At 39.4% G+C, this 11,652-nt stretch overlaps 1 protein-coding gene across 1 annotated transcript; it reads right to left on the bottom strand.

Moving 5' to 3' along the window:
- Positions 1 to 572: 572 nt before the first annotated feature.
- alpi.1 (alkaline phosphatase, intestinal, tandem duplicate 1) lies at positions 573 to 10,628 on the bottom strand. Its single transcript, XM_061033810.1, has 11 exons — positions 10,397 to 10,628; positions 9,653 to 9,778; positions 7,260 to 7,375; positions 6,459 to 6,633; positions 5,819 to 5,991; positions 5,085 to 5,219; positions 4,922 to 4,997; positions 3,780 to 3,914; positions 3,232 to 3,423; positions 2,880 to 2,996; positions 573 to 1,792 (listed from the first exon to the last, which is right to left on the bottom strand). The coding sequence occupies exons 1-11, from the start codon at positions 10,488 to 10,490 to the stop codon at positions 1,518 to 1,520; spliced, it is 1,614 nt and encodes a 537-aa protein (XP_060889793.1). The 5' UTR covers positions 10,491 to 10,628; the 3' UTR covers positions 573 to 1,517.
- Between the last annotated feature and the right edge of the window lie 1,024 nt (positions 10,629 to 11,652).

Here is an 11,652-nt window from a genome sequence, read left to right as displayed (position 1 = left end):
GTGCAGACCAATAAAAGGATTACACAAATCCAAAACAAAATATCTCAGGATATGACAGAGCAGGGATCTAGATTTTCACAGATTCTGATGCAATGATAAACGGAGGGGATTTAAAGGTCATGTAATAGGTCAATGTCTTTGAATTCCCATTAACTTAAGGTGTTATTTCAGATGTTACTCCTCCAGGAGATTGTAACAAATGTCAGTCCTTTATGAAACTGTGTTATTGAAATCTTATAAAGTGAATGAGTAGAAGTAAACATGCTTTTTTATCAATCTTGTTTTGTTTCTGACTTATTCTGTTGATGCCCTGATCACCTGATTGTTATTACTATTAAATGTTTGTAGCAATATTCCACATTTTCAAGCTATGTATTTGGATTTTGGAAATATCTAATAATTTGGAACATCTTTCATGTGGGCTTGCATGAAATAAACTAAAGTTTAACTAAAACCAATCCATTAAAATTGTGTGATTCCTTTGAATCAAAGCTTTTATTCTTTAAAAATCCCCCGGCTTTTTCAGACATTTGCCCTCCTCTAAGGTTCCCCCAAAAAGAATGGACTGAAAAGAAAAGGTGTAATTTTTATCCTTATCATTTGCAAAAACACAATATAAAAATACATTTATAAAATGTGCTTCTAAAATACATTCATGTACAATCCATATAGATTATATAGATTACAGAGAATATATTTAGTATTCAAGACCAAAAGAAGGTTAACATACAAACTTAATAGTAGCAATGACAAGAACATTTTTGCACTCCTGAAACAGGCACAGTACATTTTACAATTCCCTGTATGGTCTGTTGGTGTCCCAGCTTATGGCATGCTCCCGTTGCTTTTTCCATCATACAGTCATTTATTAAGTTGCCACTATGTACGTTAACAGCTGAATGTCCTGTCTGAGCTCACACAAGCTAAACAGGGAGCCCACAACCAACCTGCTTGTTTTCAAGTTATTCTGGATAAAGCCTCAGACTAATGTTTGATGAGTAAATAACAGCCCTTTGCAAAGATGGCTCTGAGTGAACCAAGCACGCGCACAACTTTAACTTAGAATGAAAAGATGAAAATTAATCTAACTAACTAATAAAATAAGTTAGTGCAAGTTTCTTGTCATGTTGCATGTTTGTAAAAATCATTCCAAATGCCGCTGGCTCCATAATGATGCATTTGCACGCAATTTATTTTTAAAGGCCTGTGTGTGTGTGTGTGTTCATGTTTGCATATTTGCATGTGTTCCAGCTTGCAGTACTGGCCTGTTTGTTAATTTGCATTTGGGAGCTTCTGCAAGCAACTTTTAGCCTTAATCTCACATGCTTTCTAGGTTTAAAGCTCATGAAAAAGTACACTGTGTGATCAGGATGAATGTATGTATCTGCTAGACAAAGTGTTGTAAATGTTATTCCCTGCATTAGGTGTGTCTTCACCTTCAAATGGTTGTGTTGCTGCGTGCATAAAATGTATTTATGTAAGGTGTGTTTTATATGCTTTGTTTTGGGGGGTGGGGGTCATCTGAGGAACCAGAGGAGTCCGAGCAGGCCAAACAAGAGGCTTGAGGATGTGTTCAGAGACCCATTCGAGGTGTGGCTGTGGGGGTGAGGAGGGCAGTTCGTGTAGGGTTCTAAACAGGCGGCATACGCCATGACATGCGCCACATAGTTCTGCTCTTTCACCCCATGGAATAGATGAGCCATGGGGCCTTTGGCGTAGATTGCCACGTCCTCCCCGCCATGTGTCTCAGCATCCAACGGGACAGCAGCCTGTTGCATGTACTCCTCATCATCTGCAGAGAAATGAGTACAGACACATGTGTCAAACAAAAGAGTTTTTTGCCTGTATCTTCAACTTTTAATGTAAAATGAGCTTTAAAGACGATCCCAAATAAATCACTAAATTATTAAAATATTAAGTCTTATTCTTCCTCCAAATCTGAATATCCTGCCGTATCCATCTTGAAATCATGTGTCTGCAATGACTCATTTTACAGTTCTTTAGATTACACTGGATTACCTTTGTTTTGGTTACAATCACCCACAACAGAGAGACTCTGAGGTTACCCTCAATAAAGATAACATTACCCTCATGGTTGTTGTTGTGGCTTTTTGTGTTTTGCAAATGTTCTGTAATTTACTTACTTAATTAAACTTGATTACAACATTTCAAAACCTAATTGAGCTCCTTTTTGATTAAATAACAGTATTTGACTGCTTGACTTTTCTTAAGTGAAGTGTGCTGACTGATTACATAACTATTATCCTCCCTCAAAACAAGCATACAATCCTGGAAAACAAGAAGATTGCAGACTTCGCTGTGCTCTGGATTATGTCTTTGTATTTTTGTGGATTTATTGTTGCAAAAATCAGCTGGAGGCCTTCATTCTCTTTGGCTCCAGTTGGGTTCCTAAAGTCTTAGAAATGAATGCGTCACTTGTAATTGCATGTTTACTGAAGGTGACAGCTGACTTGTGTGGAGACACAACCACTGGTTCCAAAAACATTAAGTGACGCCAGTTCACTCAAAAAGAAAAAAAATGGGGTATTTAAAAGGTAACTCATCCCTGGAGATAGATATTTCCACCTTTAAGTAAATACAGTCATGCAATGACTGAAGTGAATGGTGCAGAACAAGAGGAGGAGGAACTGGATAACTGCTGTTAATTGTTCCACAAAGAAATGGAAATAGCTCTTTTAAGGATAGTTACACGTACACAGCAAAGACAGCACAATGTATTCCATAAACATCATTTTTCATCTTTGCTTTCAAGAGAAAAACACAGGCATGAGTCAGCCATAACCACATCAGTTCACGCTGTCTGAACACACACCAGCAGAGACGAGCGCCACATCTGAAAGACATTAGTTTGTTCTTACAGTAATCCACCATTGTGATGTTCCCTCTGGTTCCATTTATATGCACATAGCCGGGACCGTTTGCATAAAGGATGCTGGTGAAAGGCATTTTGTCATCAGCTTTCTTTGGTGCCAGACCTGTATGACAAATAATGAAGTAGAAGGTGAGTAATAGGACATTGGTGGCAGTATAACATCAAATGCATTTTGACTCACTTCAACAAATGGGAAATGGGAAGCTTTTCACATGCAAGCTGCATCAAATATTATGTACTATCCATTTAAGAAGTTCTGTGGGCTAGATCTACAATTTGCAACACATTCATTATGTTTCAGTTCAGTGTGAATACAATATTTGTGCCTTTAACTTTACCAAAGATGGGATTCCCTCTCGGTGTGTTACCACCAAAAGTAAAGACGTGGGAGTGGTCTGCAGTCACCACAGTAAGAGTATCTGACTCTCTGGTCAGTTGTGCAGCACGCTCAATGGCTCGGTCGAACATCACAGCTTCTGTCAGGGCCAGTTTAGCAATGCCGTCATGATGGCCGTGATCAATTCTCCCTCGTAACAGAAAAACAAACAAAAAACAAACTAATTAAACCTGGACCAAGTACCGCTCCCAGAGAATCCCTTTAGCAGAAGAGAGATTCATTTTCGATGGTGTCTTTGCCTTACAGCTAACACGACGTGTTCTGTCTTAAAACATATCTTTAAAATAAAGACTTCAAATCAACAAATAAAACCATGTATTCATGTTTTCAGGAACGTTTTCTTTAACTCTACATCAGGATATAAATCGGATTATTGGGGGTCACAAAAGACATACCAGGGTTGAAATAAATTGAATGGATATCATTTGTCGTGATGCTTCTTATGGCATGCTGTAAAGAAATAATACATCACAGGATTCTTCTACTCATCTTCCACAAACAGGAAATATCCTTTGGGATTCTTGCTGAGGATTCGTATGGCCTTCTCCGTCATCTCCACTATGGAGGGGTCACGTGTGCTGTTCCGGAAAACCTCGAATCTCATGTCCTTTGGCTCAAAAAGACCTGGACCCATCAGGAATAAGAAATACTTGTTTAAAGAGGTCGTAGCACTGGCACCGAATAGTGATAGCATTATGGTATTATCTTATCAGGAGAGCTGAAGAACAGAAAGCTGAGGCAGTGATATCATGTATTTGGAAAATTGCATTACTACATAGACTGACTGAGTTGTATAATAAACCTTTCTAATATTCCATTGTCAAAATCCAGGTTCTCTCCAAGGTGATCAATGAAATATTTCACCAATTACAAGAATATGCATTTACTATTTATATTTTGAGAAGTTAATAACACTGATTATTCTTTTTCAACATGTTCCACTGGCTTATTGGTTGATCAGAAACATGCTTCATCATACATACAATGATTTTAATACGATTTCATTACTCTAATTTGAATAACATGTTCTGTTTTCTGCAGCAACAACAAAATGTAAATTTTTTACAATTTTAAGTGGCGATTTCAGATGAAACATATAAATTTGTGAACCCTGTATTAAGGAAATACAAATGTTTCAAACTAAAAAAGTTCTAAATCTGCTTAGCTGTTATTGAAATCTTCACAGGCAGCAATCACCTTTTGGTTTTCATCACTGCAGTTTATGGAGATAATACCAGTTAGCTTTAAGCTTCTTCATGACTACTTTATACGCCTGTAAATATAGAAGCTGAACTTAATGGAATGCTCCTGTTTCATAGGGAAAGTTTCATCATTTTGATAAGAGGTTTATCTTTTGGTCTGTTATCTTTATGTGAGCTAAATGTGAATCATTGTGTGTTTCTTTTGAAACTGTCTTGCGTGTGCGCACGTGTGTGTGTGTGTGTGTGTGTGTGTGTGTGTGTTTTTATGTGTGTGTGTGTGTGTGTGTGTGTGTGTGTGTGTGTGCGTGTGTGCGTGTGTGTGTGTGTGTGTGTGTGCGCATTTGTGTGTGCTATCAGCTTGGTGTTTTATAAACTTCACTAGTCTGATTATCAGTTCAACCTGAAAGCTGTTAACACTTCTATACACACCCATGAGCCGGTCAGTAGTCTTAACATTTATCTCTTCAAACTCCCTCCTGTGCCAAACATAGTGAGACTTCTTTTTCTGGAAAACAAACCAGAAAACACACAAATATGTGAACTAATGTTAAAATGTAAGTTAATATTGAACAGGTGTGTAAATTAATCCTACTGGTTTAGCCTTTAGCCAAACGTCAATGAGGTTCCTCTTGTCCCTGCGGTCCCCCTTTCGAGAGTTGGAGGTAGGATACTCTGGGTCTGGGGTGCCTTTAGGTGTCATGTACATCCTCCCTCCACCTAAAATCACCTGAAAGGAACACCAGAGACACTCATTATGAATAGAAGCAGCCCAAAATGGTCAACCTAGTTAATAATTATATATCCCTTATATTAGAGCATTGTGGCTTTCACTGCTTATTTTCTAACCTAAGAAGTTATTAACTCCTTTCACCTTCCATCAGGATAAAAACTATTTGCTAATATGGACAAACTTTAAATCAGTAAAGCTTTGTGAATCATAAGGGTCAAGTTGAAAAGTATAGAAGGCTTAAGTAGGTTTTAAAATGCAAATTATCTGTGTAAGTTAGCGAGTGTTGTTGCTGATAAATAGGTGGTCTATCCAAAACCTCAATCCATTCAGACATCCAATGTGCACAATGACTCAAGGTCACTTTACAAAGAAAACGTGTCATGATCACATACGTGGTTTAATTCCGAGCAATATACAGGTAAAATGCCTCTAATCTAAAAAATTATTACAGTGCATAAAATGATTGCAGATAAGCCTTAGACTGGGTGTTGCTTTAAGTGTGCAGGAGGCCGCATGATTTTATACCCTGACCTTAATCAGATAATCAAATACATTTTTTTAAGAAATTTGCAACAGTGATTTGTTCTTATACGTACATCAATGTCAACGTTGGTAACTAGTTGTGTTGCGATGTCGACACAGCCCTGTCTGCGTGCACTGGAGGGAAGATCTGCATCACTGTACCAGCTGCGGCTAACAGAGTGGGCGTAAGCGGCGGCCGGGGAGGCATGCTGGACACGTGTCGTGGTTACCACGCCAACTGATTTACCTAAACGATGCAGAGACACAGCCACATCAGAGGTTAAGCTGTTAGGGCAATAGCACACTTTAAACATTTTCTATGATACTGGTTTAAAAGTAACAACAGACAAATGACAATGTGTCCTTTAATGAGCACAGAAGGTTTAACTTTTACATTTTTTCTGATGTTATGCTGCTTAGTCTTTCTTGACAAAGTAATGGAGTGAACGCTGGTCAGTGAGAAATTCTGACAAGTTCTAAACATTGAACCATAAATCTTGACACTGGTGTACGGTTTATCAGATGATTGTTTTATTCCTCGTATATGGTCATTTGACTTCTTGAGATAAGAATTCAAACAAGCTGAACTTTCCATTACACATCACACCCTGACCTTAAAGTCATCTAAGATAAGATAAGATAACATTAGATAATCCTTTATTTATCCCACAATGGGGAAATTTACATTGTTAGATGTACATCTAGTGTCCTCACCTTGTGCCTTAGCACGTCGTAGCACTGAGTACACCTCATTACCGAAGGTGGTGTTACACTCGTAGGCCACTGCGTTAGCACTTAGCCCAACCGTCTTAGCGTTAGCCTTCACACCACAGTGATAGGCTGTAGCCGTGCTAGCGCTGTCCGCTACCTGCTTATCCACACTGTATGTCTGTTGACCAAAAAAGACAAACACAATTAAAAAAAAAGGAAATAAACATGTATCCAAACATATATTTAATATTTATATTTTAGAACACAGAGATGTAATGAAATACTAACCCTTAACTTACACTTGAGGGATTATAATTCCCCACAAAGCCTAATTCATCTTTAAACTGACATTAAATCGGTTTTCATTGCCTCTATTAAAATGTGAGCATCCTTCAAAATCTTTTCACACAATGGTTTCAGTTGTTTAGGAGGAGTGGGCGGGTATGGGGCACGAAGTAACATGATAAGGAAACAAATCATGTAAAACTGGACACACTAAACTAAACTTCTTTATATCTGTCTGTCTGTCTGTCTGTTCAGGTCATAGGGTGTGCAGGCATAATACAAAATGTTTTTAACAATTCTTCACTGAAAAGTCTTAATGTACTGCTTGCCATCTTAACTGGCCTTTCCGCATTAGAATAATCTGTTGAAGTTTAGTGTACTGGTATTAACTGTATGATGGATATAAATGATAAACACCTATGTGCTCTTCCAATTTGGAAATGTTCTTGAAGTGGATACTTTCGTTGTATATATACTACATGACTGATGAGTTTAAGCTCCACAGTGTTCTGCAGTCACCTTTGACAGTGCCAAATATGGGAAGGTGTCCATGGCCAGCATGGTCTCCTCGCCGGACCTGCCCTCCATCTGACCTCTCAGAATTCGAGCTGCAGAAACTGTAGACACGCCCATCCCTGGAAGACAATGATTGACTGGTAAAGGTTCACCGAAACAACCTCTCAATAATACTTTCAGCTTCTTTTGCGTTGGCTGTCAAATGACATAATGAATGGCATTAACATTGGGCTCTAGCTGTCATTGCTTTGGTATTATCAACACAGTTCTCATGTTCACAAATAGCACCCACATTGTGTAAGGTGCATCTGGCTTTTAAAGAGAATGGGATTATGAAACTTTGATTGGTTTCATGCTTGTCAAAAAATGGATGATAATTAATACAATCCCTTGTACACATCCTTAACTCACTTAGGCCAAGCGAGCACTTTAAACCAGCCTGATAGATGTTTCAATTGGGCCCAATAAATTAGAAGTCTATTTAGAAGTATTCACATCATGGGAAGGTTTTGCTGTACTATCATCTCCAAGCCAGTAATATATCCTCTGTTGAGTTGGGAACATGTTAAAAAGCTTGCCCAGAAATATTAAAAAGTTTGTTTGAAAGTTCTGACTCTTGGTGTCACATCGAGGGAACACAAATGATTTAGTAAGACTCAAAGTAAGCTAAGTCAAGGCCATCAACATCAACCTAATTACCAATTGGACGGGCCATTTAGATCATGTTTTTTGTTCTTCAAAAGAAATAATTGAACAGAACAACAATGACTCCCCTGGGCAAGAATTCAGACTGTTACTGGAATAGCACATTGAATACACAGCTATGCCATGTGTCTATTTATGATATGTTACATCAAACAGTATAACCCTTTGATCACTTCCATTAGTCAGTATTGGATTTCATCCCTAACTTTCAGAACCATTCTTTATAAAGTCCATGTCACTGTGAGGCACTCAACTCTCTTCACAGTCATAAAACTGAGCACATGCATTGGGCAGGGCATTACTGGAGAGATGCTCAAAGAAAACTCAGCCCCGACCACCCAGAATTATAACCCAGTACGCCTGATTTAAAGCAGATATTCTGGTAGTTAACAAGGAAAACACTGTAAATCTCTATAACAAGTCCCTATACAAAAATGACTGCTGGTAAGGCAGCAGTAAATATACCCCACACATTACAATTAATATGAAAGTTTTTTTCAAATAAAATCCAAACCATATTGAAGTCTACCCTTTTCGAAATAGTCGACCCTTTGGTAGACAGTATAGTCACTATAACGCCACAATACTCTGCCTGAGAATGAAGCATGTAGTATAGCATTTCAAGAGTGTATGAAAGCCAGCCCTTAAACAAATAAGGCAAACAAATATGGTGATTTGCCAACAAAAGAAGTGAAGAAGAAGTGTGCTATAAAGAAAATGTGCAGTGAAACACTGAATTAAAACAGTTTCCTTGTTTGGAGGGAAAATCCACACCTTAAATAATCAACCAAAAACTATATTTAGAAGTTTTCTATTTTAAAGCTCTCCTGAGCTTTAAAATAAAAAACTTCTAAATAGAGTTTTTGTTCAATTTGTACAAAGTCCTACAAAATGAGTGCATGTCAGACACTAAGTGTGATGCAGCATTTTGTTCCTTTCCAGTTGTATTCCCTGCTCCCTAAAAAAATGTAACTCTCTTTGTTGCTATTTTGAGGCCTCAACCAAGACTTGAGATGAATATCTTGCATTTCAGCAGCAACATGTTCTAAAATCTGTTTGCGACATAGCCAATGACTTTACAAACCAAAAGGAGACAAAACTGCCACTAAGGGGTAGGGTTGGGTAAGTGGCAAGTGATAATCTGTTTGATCCTTTCTTGACACAAAATATTGCGGTTTAGGCAACAAAAGGGACCTCTAATCTGATAAAAAAAATCATCTTTATAATTAAAGGATAACCCGCGTTTGCTGCTTGTACAAGAAAATATATGAACTTCCTTTGTTAAAGATGCATGTTTGACTTTTTAGCCTTTTCTGATCAGTCATCACACAGACAATCCCCGGATTTCCTTTTCAAGACCATCAAAAACAAAACGCATTTTAATTGCACTAATGACTAAGGCTCTCCTAGTTTTATTCAGATTTCTGGCTCCTCAGATCCAGTGAATCAAGACAAATGCCGAGCTACCACTTACACACAGTCTGACTTTCCAAGCCTGTTTTCCTAAATCCATTTTGAGCACAGCCCAACACTCTGTAACTGAACACACTTGAGCATTGTTTTGCAATATATGATTAGCTCTATTTGTCATCAGCTTATGAATAGCAGTTTTTCCGTCTCAAATTTCAACCACAACCTAGTAAGCAGCGAATGTAAACTTTGACAGATTCCCGTCTGTCAGCGTGACCTACCGTCACCGAGAAACAGAATGATGTTCTTGGCCTGGTGATCTCGGGGGCGGAGTTTCAGCGCAGCATCCAGTGTTGCCTTGGCCTGAGCGTCCCAATAGGCTGGTTCCTTCTCTAGGTCATACAGCTCTAAATGTAAATACACAAGAAGTAGAGAATAAGATGAGTATGCCAGAAGGTTGGAGATGAGCAGAACTTGTAAATTTCAAAGGTATACAAATCAAATATATGTTCAGTTAAAATACTTAGTGCTGGTGCATGTGTGGAAATGTAAGGGGCCACTCAGTCAAGTGAGTCTGTAGGGGCCTGAGACCTTAAATCATTTGGCCTTGGGCTAGAACAGAAAAATGGTTCCACAAATGGAGATGTCGAAATGACACCAAAAAAAAAAAGAAGAAAAACACGAAAGACACTTTGGTTTTTGTCTGTTCTTGCTCACTGACTCCAGGCTCCAAGGGAAGGAATTAATGAAGGGAAATTCCTCAGGCCGCATAACTAAAAACAACGGAAAGACAAACAGTCCATCCCACAGGTAGACACAGGTAAAAATATCCTTGTTCATGCTTTTGTGTATCTACAGACTTGCTGTTACACCTACACAGCTGCATGTATCCATATTTCAGTGCTCACAACACTCACCCTTTCAGCAGGTTGAGGTTACCTGTTTGTGCTGTCCATTTGTCTGACCACAAAGTGCCTCTTATATCCCAACAGCAGGCAGCAATAATAGCTATGCCGTCTCCTCACCTTGGCTTTCCATTGCAGCCCGGCCAACAGCCAACAGTAAGGGGCCCAGAAGGCTGAGCAGGAGATTCGGGGCCCCAGAGTTTGGCATCTGCATCTCTTATCCGAGGAGGCTGAAGAGGTAGACACAGCTGGCTTTCAGAGTAAGCGCACCAAAACCAAAAAGCCGAGGCACAGGCGCACAGGAGTGTGTGTGGCTGTCGAGACCTCCGGCCCTGCCTTTTTAAAGCCCCACTGGGTGTGTAGTGAGAAAGGGCCAACGCCAGCTCATAGGCTTAGAGCCACAAAGGAGGGAAGAAGGAAGAGCCAGGGGAGAGAGAGAGTGAGGGAGAGAGAAAGAGACAGAGGAGCTGGGACCACACAAGAGCACTGTAGCATTCGCAGCCCCTCTACTCACTTTGATTCCTGAAAAGGCAACTCCCCCGTTTTATTGTTTTAAAAGGTTGCTTTAATTTAGGTCTTCCTCTTTTTTATCTTGACTCCCTCATTCTGAAGTGTGCCTGATAGAAATGTGAATGGTTCTTTGATGTGGTAATTGTATAATGGGTCTTTTGATGCAGCAGTCTCTCTTACAGGGAGAGGGAAAAAAAGGATACCCAATTTCTGTTGGAATCCATCAAGGTCCAAATCATAACTGTGTCTCTTTCCATTGCTTCCCCCGATCTCCTGAAAAAACAGTCCAAGGGAGAGAAAGAATGATGTCCAACCTATTCTTGTAAATATCATGATTGAGTCTTGATGTTCTCTGCTTTTCATGACAGGAAAACGGTCACATTTCCATTTCCCCTCCACTGCATTTATGCATTTAAAAAGACCCCAATATTTTTCCTCCTTTACCAAGTCAACTTGGCTAGTTTCTCTGTGGGAAGTGAACTGGGGTTAGCATTTTTCTTCTGTGAGGTAGTGGAGACCGCCTGCAGAATAAAAATGTCTCCTACACAAACACAACACTTAATGTGTGAAATGAAGTGAGTCGAGGCCAACTTTGTTCCACCCCGGCCAGAAGAATCAAATTCCCGTCGAACGGCTCACGCCTCGTGAACCCGCGAGGCGGAATCTCGTTACAAGTCAGAGCTCTGGAAGACTTCTTTCTGCCAACCGCTCACCCGTTGCCAACAGGGGTGTGCAGTTAGTCACATGTGCTTAATCAAGACTGTAATAAAATCATAGCAGCAATCTAAAGTAAAGAGGCCTCACATGATGTGGCCCACACCACATGAACTGGAAATACCAGCGGTGAGGTGCAAGAAAAAAAAAAG

This window comes from Labrus mixtus, chromosome 3 (genome assembly GCF_963584025.1).
Source record: "Labrus mixtus chromosome 3, fLabMix1.1, whole genome shotgun sequence".
Lineage (NCBI taxonomy): Eukaryota > Metazoa > Chordata > Actinopteri > Labriformes > Labridae > Labrus > Labrus mixtus.
Note: the sequence above shows the minus strand (reverse complement) of the source record. Positions and strands in the feature narration are given on the sequence as shown.

Excerpts from the sequence above, each read along its gene's own strand:
- alpi.1 (XM_061033810.1), bottom strand. The coding sequence starts at position 10,490 with ATGCAGATGCCAAACTCTGGGGCCCCGAATCTCCTGCTCAGCCTTCTG. Across the intron at positions 7,376-9,652 it reads CATTCTGTTTCTCGGTGACG|GGATGGGCGTGTCTACAGTT; the intron begins GTAGGTCACGCT and ends ATTGTCTTCCAG. Across the intron at positions 5,220-5,818 it reads TTACCAACGTTGACATTGAT|GTGATTTTAGGTGGAGGGAG; the intron begins GTACGTATAAGA and ends TGTTCCTTTCAG.